The sequence below is a fragment of the Nomascus leucogenys genome, chromosome 2 (assembly GCF_006542625.1).
Source record: "Nomascus leucogenys isolate Asia chromosome 2, Asia_NLE_v1, whole genome shotgun sequence".
Classification (NCBI taxonomy): Eukaryota; Metazoa; Chordata; class Mammalia; order Primates; family Hylobatidae; genus Nomascus; species Nomascus leucogenys.
This window is the reverse complement of record NC_044382.1, coordinates 85,054,679-85,070,555: the sequence shown is the minus strand read 5'-3', so window position 1 is coordinate 85,070,555 and position 15,877 is coordinate 85,054,679. Positions and strand designations below refer to the sequence as shown.

At 43.6% G+C, this 15,877-nt stretch overlaps 1 protein-coding gene across 2 annotated transcripts in view; it reads left to right on the top strand.

The window, feature by feature from the left end:
* VPS35L (VPS35 endosomal protein sorting factor like) overlaps nt 1-15,877 on the top strand; it is a 147,215-nt gene that overhangs the window by 52,719 nt on the left and 78,619 nt on the right. For both annotated transcript variants that reach the window (XM_030800208.1, XM_030800203.1), the window contains exons 10-14: nt 1,251-1,347; nt 2,050-2,097; nt 3,398-3,491; nt 8,758-8,835; nt 9,328-9,450. In XM_030800208.1, coding sequence (XP_030656068.1) covers nt 1,251-1,347; nt 2,050-2,097; nt 3,398-3,491; nt 8,758-8,835; nt 9,328-9,450 — 440 coding nt within the window. The remainder of the gene's footprint in view (nt 1-1,250; nt 1,348-2,049; nt 2,098-3,397; nt 3,492-8,757; nt 8,836-9,327; nt 9,451-15,877) is intronic.

Sequence of the window (15,877 nt, the reverse complement as noted above, 5' to 3'; positions counted from 1 at the left end):
GCCTGGCCAGCTTCTCCCTTTTTGAATTAATCCTAGAAGTATAAAACACCCAGTGGTGGGATAGAGCTCTAATCTTTGCCAAAATCATTTAGAAGAAATCATTTCCATGTGAGAGGTTAACAATGGCCTTCATGGTGTTGATAAGTTTTGTGTTTTTTCTTTCGTTTCTCCATATTCTCTTCCATTCCTTAAGATGTATGTCAAGTCCAGAACTGTAAGAAATAAATTTCTGCTGTTTAAAAATATGTATGTCAAAATCAAGCTTGGGTACCAGTTCCAGAAAACTCAAAATAACAGTAATGAAGGTCAGAGCTGATGGGCCAGCTAGCCCCTGGTACCAAGGATCCCCACTTCTGTCTTGTTGCTGTCATGGTCAGTATGGCTGCAGAGGTTCCAGCTGTCATGTCTGCATTCCAGTCAGTGAGCAGGAAGAAGGAGTGAGGGAAGGCAAGCCCCTTCCCTTAAAGATATTTCTCAGAAGTTGCCCTTCTATTTATATATCCTGGGACCAGAACTTGGCCCACGTGATCACACCTAGCTGCAAGGATGGCCCTGTGCCCTGCAGGAAAATGTGAGTTCTTTTATTAAAGAGGAAGAGAATAGCTAATGGAATAAACTGGCAGTTTCACAAGGTGACTCGTCTTGGAGCCAGTCGTGAGCTGGCAACATAATTCTGGCTGGTTTTTCATCTCAGGGGCCTTGCTTTACCTTCCTCTGGCCCATTGGGATGTGTAGAGCAAAAGCTTAGATCACATTTCATGTTGCAGTCGCAGGTCCCTAAAGCATCTGGAATTCTCAACAATGTTGTCATAGTTACTGGTAGGTAACCAAGAACCTCTGGATTATATTAGAGGCAGTGGCTAAGAATGTCGGCCGCAGGGCCAGACTGCCTGAGTTGAATTCCAGCTCTTACATTTGCTTGCTGTGTGCCTTGGGTGAGTCACTACATTCCTCTGTGCCTTGGTCTCTGCAGCTGTAAGATAAGATAATAAAAGTACATACCTCAGAGGGTTGCTATATGGGATCAGGTGAGCTGTCTGTAAAGCACTGCGAACAACACTTGGCACTTAGAAAGCCTGTGTTTGTGTAAACTATTGTTATCATCAGTTACTTCCTAATAGTGATATTTGGAAGGAAAGACACAGGCTGAGTCACCCCTTTTTCTGCTCCAGGGTAATGTGTTCCCATCTGGGGACTTACACAGATCCTGAGATTTAGGAGGGCTGATGGGTCTTGTTTTTGTATTACAGATCACTTTTCTCCAGAGAATGCAAATGACACCGCCAAGGAAACATGCCTAAATTGGTTTTTCAAGATTGCCTCCATCAGGGAACTCATTCCAAGATTGTATCCTTTTTTTTTTTTTTTTTTGTCTGATGATTTTAAAGATAGGCTAAAAGAGTTGTACTGTTAATAGAAGCCATGTGATGGGATACCCTGACATTCTTATTGAAAATTTGGTCCCGTTACGGTTGCTAGCCTGAAAACACATACAGGGCAAGCCACATTGTAGAAACCCTTGGACTCTTGCTCTTTCCAGTTTTTTGTCTTTTACTTTGAATACGATGCCATGTGTCAAGCATTTGTTTCCTTGAGGAACATTCCCACCTTAATTCTCTCAATTAAAATGCTTCATATTTGTGTTTTCTCTGATTCCAAGAACTTGAAAGAACAGGGTCCAGCTTTGTGGGGCAAATGCCAATATTGAAGAACAGAGAAATCGACTTATACATAAATTGCATCTTACTTATCTAAAGTTTTTTCTTTCCCCATAAAGCATTGATTAGAAGTGCTCAAAACCCAGTTTATATTTCAGCATGCAACTATGAGTCAACGTGTAACATTTTCCACAGTTTATTTTAAGTAAGTATGAAACCTTGAAAACCATATGTAGAAACTATAAGCTACCTTAGTTCGCTGGATTGTTGAGGGCCACTGTGGTCCCCGTCTCCTAAGACCTGTCTACTTCTATTCATGGATAGTTTAGTCTTTTCTCCATAGGGAGTAGACCTTCTGGAAAACATCTTCCTTAACAGGATGTTTTTGTAGTTACGTGGAGGCATCCATCCTGAAATGTAACAAATTCCTCTCCAAAACGTAAGGCTTTTCGGTAAAATCTAGAACCATAAAATTTCTAAAAATCTCCCGTGTGTACACAGATAGTAGTGGCAATGTAATAGTAGCCATTATTCACTGAGTACTTAATGTGTGTTAAGCACCTTCTGTGCATTTTCTCATTGAATCCAAATGAAAACTGAATGAAGTAGAGACACCATCCTAATCCCCATATTAGGGAGAGGAAAACTCAAGTCTGGAGAAGTTGGTTGAGGAGGTCATGGAAGATCAGCTCAACTACATTTGAATCTTGGCTGTACTGGTACTAGCTGTATGGTCTTGAGCAAGTTATTTACAGCCTCAGAACCTCAGGCTCCCTCTCCTGGGAACATGACCCTAACAAGAGCTTTGGATCACACATGCAACAATTAGAGTCACACCTGGCACACGGTGGGCCCGTCCTCCATGTTGACTGCTGCTGTTGATGATGATGATGATGATGAAAATGATGACATCAGAAGCAGAAGCCTTTGCCGTTAGTGTTTTAGGTCCATGCTACTCAATTTATCACAATGTTTTGAGAGTAGTTACAGGACGTGGGGGACCCAGATCTGCTTTCTGCAGAGCAGGTGAAATGCTGAGTCATGTTAGATAGCTAGATAATAAATTCCTTGAAGCCGGGCAGTGACTGATTCGTGGTGCTCCACAGATAGCTCTTCTGATTGGATTTAGAATTTATCTCAAGTGTGTTGGATTTGGATCTAGGGATGGCTGGAGTAGTTTGGGGGAATAACATGGGTGCCGAAGAAACATTATTTTGCCTCACCAGTTGGAGGAAGATAATGCCTTAGGCAGAGGGAAGACATACGTTGCAGGAGAAATAAATCGTAATTCACATTGTTGGTGGTTGGAGGATGTCAGATGCCAGCCTGAGATTCACGGAACGAACAGGATACGGGACAGTAAATCTGTGGCAAACGAAAATAGATGTGGAGAGAAGATCAAGGGGTGCCCAGTTGATGGAAAATAATTGAAGACAAAAACTGTTAAAATTAATAAAATAAATGTGACCTCGATTGGGGAAAAAATGTGGTTAGCCTCCACCACTGAGCAAATGATAACGATGAAAGAAATCATTCAATGAATGAATTGTATCAGAAGAGAAAGACTGTTGTTACATTGCCTTAGAAAACTGAAACTTTGACCTTGGTTTGTTACTGAAACTTGATTTTTCTTCCCCCCACTCCCCGAAATTTAGGAAGTTTTTATCTTTATTTTAAAAATAAAAGAACAGCGAGTTCTCACATTGAGTATAATGCCGGCCATTTTTTGTCTCTCGCAGGGGAATTTCAGAGTGCCTGCCCCGGTTGACATGCATGATCAGAGGGATCGGAGACCCGCTGGTGTCGGTGTATGCCCGTGCCTACCTGTGCCGGGTAGGCCATGCGAGTCACTGCCCTTGATGGCACGGCTGTCGCCCGTCTCCTTGAATGTTCACACAGGGCCCTCCTTCCCCACCACCCCGCAAGTCATTGAGAGAAGGACTTTATTAGCAGCTAATTTTAGATCATGGCTCTGCCACAGAAAGTAGAACTGTAGGGTTTCTTTTAAAAGTTAATTTTAAAGTAGACCAACTTACCGTAGCTCTAATTAGGGGATGTTTAAGGTCATCTTCTTACAAATGAACTGGTTTTCAGAATTAATTGTTTCTCAGTTCTTGCTGGGAAGGAGGTTCCCAGGGCCTTTGGGCTAACAGGTTGCTTTTCATTGACTTGAAACATGCTCTTCCGTTGTCTTGACTTTGATTGTTTTATTAGTTTTCTGCTTGGCAGGGGAGCAGTGTCCCACATGATGGCAGGCCTCAGGGTCTGTGTGGCCTGGCTTAGGTGGCTGCTGTGAAAGGGGGTAGAGGGACTGATTAGAAATTACTTGCCCATGCCCTGCTTTAAAGCACTGTGAGGCTTCAGCTAAGCTACTAAGTTTTTTGTGTATGGAAAAATGTAACCAATGGAGGTTATATGGTCTTTCTTTTTTTTGAGATGGAGTCTCACTGTGTCCCCCAGGCTGGAGTGCAGTGGCACTGTCTCGGCTCATTGCAACCTCCACCTCCTAGGTTCAAATGATTCTCCTGTCTCAGCCTCCTGGGTAGCTGAGATTACAGGTGTCCGCCACCACGCCCGTCTAATTTTTGTATTTTTAGTAGAGATGGGGTTTCACCATGTTGGCCAGGCTGGTCTCGATCTCCTGACCTCAAGTGATCTGCCCACGTTGTCCTCCCAAAGTGCTGAGATTACAAACGTAAGCCACTGCACGCGGCCAGTATATGGTCTCTCCATAGTTTTCTTCAGCTTACGTAGGGGCTTTGCCTCTGTCAGGACTCCCCTAGCAATGAGAATCTTCCCTATCATCCCATCAATATTGCACATCCTTAGAGAGAGATCATTGCCCCTGATAAGCCCCAGACTTCCTTGAGGACAAAGCTGCAGTTAGAGCCTCCCCCATGAGTTTGCGTCTTATTAAATCAGAAGGCGAGAACATGTAGCCTGTGATTTGCTTCTTCTGCATGACAGCCAGCAAATGTCGGAAGCCCTGTGGTCTCAACTGTCACGAAAAACTAAGTCAGTGCCCTCAGAGTGAGGAGCAGATATCTGTTAGGAAGGGCACTTTTTATAGGTCTGTTTCTTGATACTGAGAATGAGTATCTCTTGACCTCATGATCCACCCGGCCCGGCCTCTCAAAGTGCTGGGATTGCAGGCATGAGCCACCGCACCTGGCCTTTTTTTGTTTTGTTTTGTTTTTTTGCGCCAGAGTCTCACTCTGTTGCCCAGGCTGGAGTGCAGTGGTACAATCTCAGCTCACTGCAACCTCTGCCTCCTGGGTTCAAGTGATTCTCATGTCTCAGCCTCCCGAGTAGCTGGGATTACAGGCACCTGCCACCATGCCCAGCTACTTTTTGTATTTCTAGTAGTGACAGGGTGTCACCATGTTGGCCAGACTGGTCTTGAACTCCTCACTTCAGGTGATCTGCCTTCCCCGGCCTCCCAAAATTGCTGGGATTACAGGTGTGAGCCCCCGTGCCCAGCCTTGTTTATGTATTTCTTCTCTGCTGCCTTTTGCCTTGTAGAAAATAGCAAATGCTTTGAACACACCTTGACATCATTTGAATAAGGCCTGATATCGGAGACCCGGTGATAAAGACTTAGAATCATGCCGTCTCTTATGCAAATAATTCTGGTTATTAAAAAGAAATCAGAATGTGGGGAAGTATGTATTTTTTGCAAGCCTGTTCCCTTTTAATGTTTGAGATCAGGTACGTGAGTTAGGGTACACGATCATATTTGTTACATATAAAGTGCCTTTGAATGGCAGATGCAACTTGAAACACAGTGACAATGAGGAGAAGATGCAGAGGACAGAGCAGACCCCCCAGCAAGATTGGTAGTAGAGTACCCTGCATCTGTTGAAATCATTTTTGTCAGTCCAGGCAATGCATTGAATCCCCTCGTTGGGTAGTTTCTAAAAGTCTCTTTAACATTAAAAGAGTAAGAGAGACCAAGCGCGGTGGCTCATGCCTGTAATCCCAGCATTTTGGGAGGCCGAGGCAGGCAGATCACTTGAGGTCAGGAGTTCAAGACCAGCCTGGCCAACATGGCAAAAACCCGTCTCTACTAAAAAATACAAAAAATTAGCCAGGCTTGGTGGTACACACCTGTAGTCCCAGCTACTCGGGAGGCTGAGGCATGAGAATCACTTGAACCCAGGAGGCAGAGGTTGCAGTGAGCCAAGATTGCGCCACTGCACTCCAGCCTGAGTGACAGAGCAAGACTGCCTCAAACAAACAAACAAACAAAAAGAGACAGCCTGTGTGTTAGTAAGATTTCTTTCAGTTGCAAGTGGCAAAAACCCAGTTCATACTACTTTAAGCAAAAATAGGAACTTACTGGCCAGTGTCTGGAGAGGCCAGGGGTAGTGCAGGCATGGCTGGATGCAGGCCCTCAAAGGGTGCTGTCAAGAATCAGCCTCTCCCCACATCACTCAGCTCTGCTGTCCTCTGAGTTGGCTTCATTCTGTGGCTTGCTTTTTTTATATGATGGCCCATAGCAGCCTCTGGCTTCCATCGTACCACCTTAGGAACCTTATTGGAAAGTGTGTCTTCTTGCCAGTAGATCTAGCCAGAGCCTCAGGGCTGATTCTTGGTGGATTGCCTTGGGTTGCTTGTCCACCCCTAGACTAGTCATGTGGCCATGGGTTGGGGTCTGGGGTTGGTGTCTGGGTGCTTACTGACTGGGCCTGGGTCACATGCCCTTGCTTGGAGCTTAGGGTGAGGTGGATCTAGCTCCACCACAAACCTCATGGTCCAAGAGGAAGGTTTGATTCCCCAGAGACAAATCTAATTTGCTGATACCAGCAGTGGGGGGCGGGGGGCAGGTGATGAATGCTGGGCAGGCCGAAACAGCAGATGGGAATCATGAGCAATACCCTTGCTGCTCTGGGTAGAAATCTTTTAGACCCAAGCAGATATCCAAGCTGCTCATTTGGCCCGATGAGAAGAGAAAAACAGAAAACAAAAGCTCTGAGTGGGTAGAGCGTGGGGGGAGCTTGAAGCCGTTTATTAAAGGAAGGTATGATTAACTCCTAACTCACAGCCGCTTCAGCTCATCTCCACGGCTCAGCCACCAGGCCAGCCTTTGCTGTCACCTAACAGATAATTATTGTCTTTTCTACAATATGATTAAGTGGAAGGAGAATCAGAACACTGTACAGCTGGATCTGATGTTTCTTGTTAGTATGTATATATATATATTTTTTTTTTTTTTTTTTTTTTTTTTTTTTTTTTATATATATATATATATTTTAATCTATGTGCTTGTCCTTGAAAACAGTACTTCCTGTACCCAACAGTCACAGAGCTGCTCTTGGAATTTAACGCATTTCTCAAATGCCATCTGAAAAACATTATTGTTGTTACCCATCATGACCTCTGGGTAATGGAAGGTGAATGGGAGAAATCTCTCCTCATTTGAAGAAATGGGGAACCAGTCTCACTCTGTTGCCCAGGCTGGAGTGCAGTGGCACAATCTTGCTCACTGTTTAACCACCACCTCCCGGGTTCAAGCGATCCTCCCACCTCAACCTCCCAAGTAGCTGGGTCTACAGGCGTGCGCCACCACGCCTGGCTAATTTTTGTGTTTTTAGTAGAGACAGGGTTTCACCATGTTGGCCAGGCTGGTCTCAAACGCCTAACCTCAAGTGATTGGCCCACCTGGGCCTCCCAAAGTGCTGGGATTACAGGTGTGAGCCACTGCAGCCCAGCCTACGAAGTTATTTTTGCGGTTAAGCAGCAATTTGGAAATGAAGCGTTTCTGAGGAGCTCAGTTTAAGAAACGCTGTGATGTTGTGTTTTAAACCTATGAACTCCCCTCCGTAGCTCATTCCTCTACTTTTCCATCTAACCCCAGTACTGGCACCTTCTCTATGATTAGTAAATTTCTTCAGCTGGAAATGTTACAGTCTGTTTTTTAACAATGAAGTCAGGACCCAGTGGATTATAGCATCGTTACACTTCATGCTCATCTTATATAAAATTGCATAAAATGTATTAAAATTTATGTCAGCTCTTATGTCTGCCTTGCAAATAATGGATTTGTATAGCTTTTAACTAACCATGTAACGGGCAGCACCACATCTGGAATTCAAGCTGAGTCTCTCACGTACCGTAATCTTTGTGCTTCATCTAATAAGTACAACCACATGTGTGTTTATCATTTTTTTTATTGTGTACACAATTTTGAGAGTACATTCCTTTTTAGTTCTGTATTGATTTGTTCTCTTGGTCATCTGTTCAGAAATACATTCAATACCTTTGGGGAAGGGCAAAGATGATTTCTGCAAATGTTGCCCTTTTTTATTAAAAACAGCTTCTGTGGTCTTTCTTATAAAAGCAATACATGTTTATTGAAAAAGAAAACAGGCTGGGCGCAGTGGCTCACACCTGTAATCCCAGCACTTTGGTAGGCCGAGGCGGGCAGATCATCTGAGGTCAGGAGTTTGAGACCAGCCTGGCCAACATGGTGAAACCCCGTCTCTACTAAAAATACAAAAATTAGCCAAGTGTCGTGACACATGCGTGTAATCGCTGCTACTTGGGAGGCTGAGGCAGGAGAATTGCTTGAACCCAAGAGGTGGAGGTTGCAGCGAGCCAAGATCGTGCCACTGCACTCCACCCTGGGCAACAGAGCGAGACTCCATCTCAAAACAAAACAAAAAACAGATAAAGAAAAAAAAAAAAATTGGCCAGGCGCTGTGGCTCACACCTGTAATCCCAGCACTTTGAGAGGCCAAGGCGGGCAGATCATGAGGTCAGAAGATCAAGACCATCCTGGCCAACGTGGTGAAACCCCATCTCTACTAAAAATACAAAAATCAGCTGGGCGTGGTGACACGTGCCTGTAATTCCAGCTACTCAGGAGGCTGGGGCAGGAGAATCCCTTGAACCAGGGAGTTGGTGGTTGCAGTGAGCTGAAATCGTGCCCACTGCACTCCAGCCTGGCAACAGAGTGAGACTCCATCTCAAAATAATAATAATTTTCTGGACTTTTTCTATGTCTATAAACATAGGTATATAAATTTTTTAATTTCCAAAAATAAAATCATACTATAGTTATTATTTGCAACCAGTTTTTCCATTTGTCTGGCTACAGGTGGGAATGGAAGTGGCCCCACATCTCAAAGAAACCCTAAATAAGAACTTTTTTGACTTCCTCCTTACGTTCAAACAGGTAAGAGAACACTATCAAAATAGCTCATCGATATAACAGTTCTATGATAGCAAATTCACAAAACCCAGTTGGTTTTCCAAGTTGAGAATGCCTTAAAGCTCTTTAAATGTGCAAGCCCTGGAAAATTACACTAGCTTCTGTTGTAGACAATTAAAATGTGTTGATTGTACTGAATAAGCGGAGAAAGTTAATATGCATGTGTTAACAGGAAACGTCTCCAGTCGATCAGCCTTGCTTCTGAGCATCTGCTGGCTCCATTTTTATCAGGTTCCTGCTTTCCACAGCGCTCATTCCCAAAACAGCTCAGCTTGGTGACATGAGAAACTTTCTGTGTTTTTTTCTGGTTTAAAAAAAAAACAACTGAGAAACCAGGCTATTTCTCTCAGGGCTGTCCACATGCTTACAAGTATGCACAGTCTGTGAGTTGTGTGTGTTTTGTTTGTTGTTTGATTTTTCCCCTCCTTTTCTAAGTGTTTGTTTGGCCTCCTGTAGATTCATGGGGATACGGTCCAGAACCAGCTGGTGGTCCAAGGAGTGGAGCTCCCATCGTACCTCCCCTTGTACCCGCCTGCCATGGACTGGATCTTCCAGTGCATCTCCTACCATGCCCCCGAGGTAACTGCCAGGTGGCTTCAGTGTGATGCTCACCTCCTGTATGCTGACAGCCCCTGCCCACTGTGCCCTTTAATGTTAACGGGACCCTTTCATAACAGCTATAGCAATGTTAGTGCTAGCCAGCCTTTATAGAGGGCTTGTCATGGTGGCTGGTTCTGTGCTGAATGCTTTTCTGAGATTGTCCCGTTTTAACAACTGTGGGAGGGGAATGTGGTGGCTCCAGAGGCCATATACCTAAGTGAGGCCACACAGCTAGAAAGCAGTTGGTGGCTGGGTGTGGTGGCTCATATCTGTAATCCCAGCACTTTGCAAGGCCAAGGTGGGAGGATCACTTGATTTTAGGAGTTTGAGACCAGCCTTGGCAACATAGCAAATCTCCATCTCTACAAAAAAATACAAAAAATTAGCCAGACATGGTGATATATGCCTATAGTCCCAGCTACTCAGGAGGCTGAGGTGGGAGGACCACTTGAGCCCCAGAGTTCAAGGCTACAATGAGCTGTGATTGTACTACTGCACTCCAGCCTAAGTGACAGAGCAAGACACTGTCTCATTAAAAAAGAAAAAAAAGGAAGGTGGTTGGTGACTTGATACAAACCCATAGAATTGGGCTCCAGGGCCAACAAGCCTTATTGCCTCTTCACTTACCTTCATGTACCCCTTTTGTGTTTATAATAATCCAATAAAGTCTGTAGAGCAGGTATTTTATGGAAGGAGAACAAAACTCAGATGCTTAATTTCTTTTATAAGATTATTTTTCTTTTCTTTTTTTTTTTTTTGCCAGTTGAAGTATTGTCAGGAATTGAAGTGACATCAGAATCATAGCAGACACATATTTTTTTTCTTTTCCAAGACTGAGAAGCAGTTTTAGTAGAACACCAGTTCAAACTGTCATGAAGACTGTGATAGGCCGGGCATGGTGGCTCATGCCTGTAATCTCAGCACTTTGGGAGGCTGACGTGGGCAGTTCACTTCAGACCAGCAGTTCAAGACCAGCCTGGCTAACATGGATATATAGGTGTATATCACCATGCCTGGCTAGTTTTTTGTATTTTTTTGTAGAGATGGAGTTTGACTATGTTGCCCAGGCCTGTCTTTCATAGAGACCCTGTCTCTACAAAAAATACAAAAATTAACTGTGCGTGGTGGTTTGTGCCTATAGTCCCAGCTACTCAGGAGGCTGAGGCAGAGAATGGCTTGAACCTGGGAGACAGAGGTTGCAGTGAGCCGAGATCGCACCACTGTACTCCAGCCTGTGCGACAGAGCCAGACTGTCTCAAAAAAAAAAAAAAGACTGTGATTGATGAAGCTTTCCTTGTCTTTATTTGATCATTGAAAAGAAAAGAGAGACTACAAAACAAGGACATATAGAGCAAAGCAAAGTTGAAAGACATCTGCCTTTTCCTAGATCTTGCCAACACGTGTTAAAAGCTGTACAGAAAAGAAAAAAAAGGACATGACTTTAACCGAGCAATCCCACTTTTAAGAATTTATCCTGTAAGTTAGATGAGTGCATAAACATTATAAACACAGAGATGCACACACGGTTTGTTCACAGTGGTGCACAATTGGAGGCAAGCATCAGGGAGGACTGGTTATGGTGTGTGCATTCAGTGGGGTGTTACGGGGCCATTTAAAATGATGGAGACTCCTGATGATCTGTACATACTGACGTAGGCATATTCATGGTATATGGCTAAGTGCAAAAAGAAAGTTACACACCTTGCTGTGTGTGTTGTAAGTGGCAGTGTGGCCTAGTGTTCAGGTGTGGGCTCTGGAGTCAGGGTGCCTGGGTCTGCATCTCAGCTCCATTACAGCTGTTGTGATAGAGCAGGGAGCAGGTTAACTTGTTCCTAACCACTCTGAGTCTTCTCTCTTTATTTGTGAAATGGGAGCAATATTAATGATTCCTATTTTCTAGTCTGTTGCAAGGATTAAAGAAGTCACTGTATCTACGGTGCTTAGTGTAGCGCCCCACATCTTAGTACACGCAGACATGATTTTTATATCTGTGCGAGAGAGCTGGGAAGGAGAAATGACAGAACATCACTGGAGTGTGAGATTTGGGGCCATCGTAACTTATTTTTCTTTGCCTATCTGTTTTTTTCTTCCTTCCTTTGTGACAGTCTCTCGCTCTGTCTCCCAGGCTAGAGCGCACTGGTGCAATCTCGGCTCGCTACAACCTCCACCTCCCAGGTTCAAGCGATTCTCATGCCTCAGCCTCATGAGTAGCTGGGACTACAGGCATGCATCACCACATCCAGCAAATTTTTGTATTTTCAGTAGAGATGCAGTTTCACCTTGTTGATCTCGTGCTGATCTCTAACTCCTGGCCTCAAGTGATCCTCCCGCCTCGGCTTCCCGAGTGCTGGGATCACAGACAAGAGCCACCGCGCCCAGCCGCCCATTTCTGTTTTCTAACTTTTCAACAAGTATGCACTGCTTACATTTTTACTTTTTGAGATTCTAAATTCTGAGGAGAAAAACTGGGACATCTTGTACTTCAGGTGAATAGTCTTACCATTAAGTAAATTGATTTTAAATCAAGCCAGTATAAAGGGAAGATTGAAATTTTGCTGCTGGTTCTCTATGGTCCTCAGCATAGTTTCAGCAACCACATGCTGTCCCCTGCTTCTGGGAAGGGTACCATGAACGCGACTGTTTTCTTGGTATTCCATTGAATGACGGAAACATACAAGCAGGACTGACGTGGTGAAATGAGAACGCTTTTTTTTTTTTTTCTTATTTTAGCGAAAGGCAAAATCAGATTAAAAACAAAAGGTACATGTCACAAGGCAGTCTTCTTTTTATTTTAAGCCCCAGTCATCTCAAAGGATGGCAGAAGCTGGGGATAGAGCTTTCCTGGGAGTAAGCTCTAGGAAATCATTATTGCACTAGAATAAGTGATTAAAAAATTAGGTCATCTGAATAATAATAAACTCTGATTCTTGGGCACACTTAAATAAGGGACATGCAGTGTCTTGTTAAAAAAAAATCATTTTCAAACTGCAGAAGAATTGATGTCGGTATGGAAGGTGGTCTTAAAGGTGCATGTGACCATTTGGTGCCTAAAAGCTCTTTGATAGTGGCCGCTATGAGTCACCTGCAGAGTAGAACTGTGTATATCCAATTAGAGGCCAAGACTTCAAAATAGGGGATGGTAAAGTTCAGCTGCAGCAATTAGTAATATATAGGGCAGGCAGGTGAGAGAGGGAAAGGAGAAATACCTTTAGTTGTGAATATCTCATCTACAGAATTTCAAATCGAAATTGAAATCCAAGGTAAAAAATCAAGGCATGTGGTAGTCCATTTGGGCTGCCATAATAAAGCGCCATAGAATGTTTAAAATAGAAATGCATCCTTGGCCTGACTTCTTTTCTCTCTTCCTGTACTTTTGAAGTGGGTAAATAATTATAAATAACCTAATCTGGAGATCACCGTAAAAAATCCAACAGTTAAATATGGTTGTGGTTCTCCAACTCCATATACATTGGTAAAATGGTCATTGAATTAGACACAAAGACATGCTCTTCTTCCCCGAAAAAGTATGCCTGTAAAACTTGGTGAAATTGTCTAGTTAGTTGTGTTATACCAGTTTCCTAGCTTTAATAATGCATTATAGTTATGTAAATGGGAGACGCTGGGTGGTGGGTACCCAGGACTTCTCTCTACTGTTTTTTTCAATTACTGACGAGTCTGTAATTAATTCAGAATAAAAAGACTTTTAAAAATCCTTCAATTGGGATGAATACTCCATTCTTCATGATGTGATTATTATGTATTCATGCCTATATCAAAACATCTCGTGTACCCCATAAATATATAAACTTACTATGTACCCTCAAAAAATAAAAATTAGGCCGGGCGTGGTGGCACATGCCTGTAATCCCAGCACTTTGGGAAGCCAAGGCGGGCGGATCACTTGAGGTTAGGAGTTTGAGACCAGCCTGGCCAACATGGCGAAACCCTGTCTCTACTAAAAATACAAAAATTAGCCGAGTGTGGTGGCATGCACCTGTAATCCCAGCTACTCGGGAGGCTGAGGCAGGAGGATTACTTGAACCCAGGAGGTGGAGGTTGCAGTGAGCCAAGATCACACCACTACACTCTAGCCTGGGCGACAGAGCAAGACTCTGTCTCAAAAAAGAATAAATAAATAAAAATAAATAATTAAAAATTAAACAGAAAACAGAAACAGACATAACAGACATCTGTCAGTTAGGGGTAGTTTGAAAAATGATCTTATATCCATGGCATGGATTAAATAACCATGGATTAAAAGAGTGAGGTAGATTTGTGTAATAACATGGAGAAGAGCGGGCCATCTAGATTCTCCATTAAAAAAGGCCATATTTAAATATCTCCAGCCCAGTATTTATAAGAGTATCCCATTGTGTAAAAACAAAACTAGGCTTCTGTAATAATATATATCCATAAGGCATAGGCAGAATTCTAGATAAGAACATCAAAGTCCTAGATAAACACCAAAGTGTTGACAGTGGTGATTTCTAGGACGTGGAAGTTGGGAGGGGGGGACATTCGCATCTTTCTTGATGCATGTCGATGTTGTTGGGACTTTTGTCTATAAAGCATTTCTTATTTTTACAATTTTTAGGAAAACAATGAAATGTTACATAAATAAGTGGCATGTAGGGCCAACAGCAACAATAACAAAAGCCTAAAAAACAAACCAGCACACCAAGCAAATGCCTGCCTTGTGAATCTTCTGAATCTTCAAGTTCTGGTGTGTGTGAAAATGAAAGAAATACGCTGGGCTGCTTTTTCAATGGTTGATCCCAGCCAAAGGGCTTGTTTCAATCTCCGTCTGCTTTGAGCTGTTGTTCATCGTGTTCTTGCCAAAGATAATCAATTCTGTCACTTCTTAGAGGGGAAAAAATCAGTAACCTCCAGCAGACCTGCCTGGGGATCTATAACATTTGGCTCTCTGGACATTTACATGTATTCCTAAGTTCCTTTATGACAAAAGAGTCTTTGGTTTTTTTAAAGTTATATTCTTGGATGCATTTTTAGTGCATTCATCTTTCGTGAGAGAGGGAACTTTTTAAGCATTTATCTTGTCTTAGTGGTAAGAATCTTTTGTCCATATGTTGGGATTTGCCCTAGTTAATCTTTCCAGAATTGGTGGGCCAGGAGGTCTCATTTATGTGTGTGTGTATGTGTGCATGTGTGTGTGCACGTGCATGTATATGAGATAGAGTAAACCTCACAAAGGCATGGGTTTCTGTTTTCCTCTCATCTTACCCTCAGTGTCCAGAACAGTGGCTGGTATAGTCATCCCTTGGTATACTTAGGGGATTGATTCCGGGATCTCCATGTATATCTTTTTTTTTTTTTTTTTTTTTTTGAGACGGAGTCTCGCTCTGTCACCCAGGCTGGAGTGCAGTGGCGCGATCTCGGCTCACTGCAAGCTCCGCCTCCCGGGTTCACGCCATTCTCCTGCCTCAGCCTCTCCGAGTAGCTGGGACTACAGGCGCCCGCTACCATGCCCGGCTAATTTTTTTGTATTTTTAGTAGAGACGGGGTTTCACCGTGGTCTCGATCTCCTGACCTCGTGATCCGCCCGCCTTGGCCTCCTAAAGTGCTGGGATTACAAGCGTGAGCCACCGTGCCCGGCCATCTTTTTTTTTTTTTTTTAAGACGGAGTCTCGCTGTGTCACCCAGGCTGGAGTGCAATGGCCCCATCTCCACTCACGGCAACTTCTGCCTCCCGGGTTCAAGCAGTTCTCCTGCCTCAGCCTCCCGAGTAACTGGGACTACAGCCACACCGCCACGCCTGGCTAATTTTTATATTTTTAGTAGAGACGGGGTCTCATTATCTTGGCCAGGCTGGTCTCGAAATCCTTACCTCAGGTGATCCACCCGCCTCAGCCTCCCAAAGTGCTGGGATTACAGGCGTGAGCCACTGTGTCTGGCCCCCATGTATATCAAAATCCATGCATACTAAAGTCTCACAGTGTCACAGTTGGCCCTGTGGAACCCACGTATACTTGAGTTTGGTATCTCACAAATACTGTATTTTCGTTCAGCATATGGTTGAAAAAAATCTGTGTCTAAGTGGAGCCACGCAGCTCAAAACCATGTTGTTATTCAAGGGTCAACTGTATACTAAAGTTGCTTGTTAGGTAGGCGTTGAATGATTATTTCTGTGTGTCAGGGAGTGTCAGTGTGATGATTACACAGAATCTCTCTTTTCCTTTCTTAGCCTTTTCCAAAGGCCGCTTTGCTATTGGTCTTTAAGCATGACTTTTCAAATGTAAATACCCAAGAGTGGGTTAGGGAAGCCATTTATGATGTGGTCAATTTTGTCACCAGCTAGGGTGCTTTTGGCTGCAAGGAACAAACATCTAACTAGTCTGGCCTCCACATATAATTCCATGTGTCCTCCTCCACAACAAGTGGATGCTCT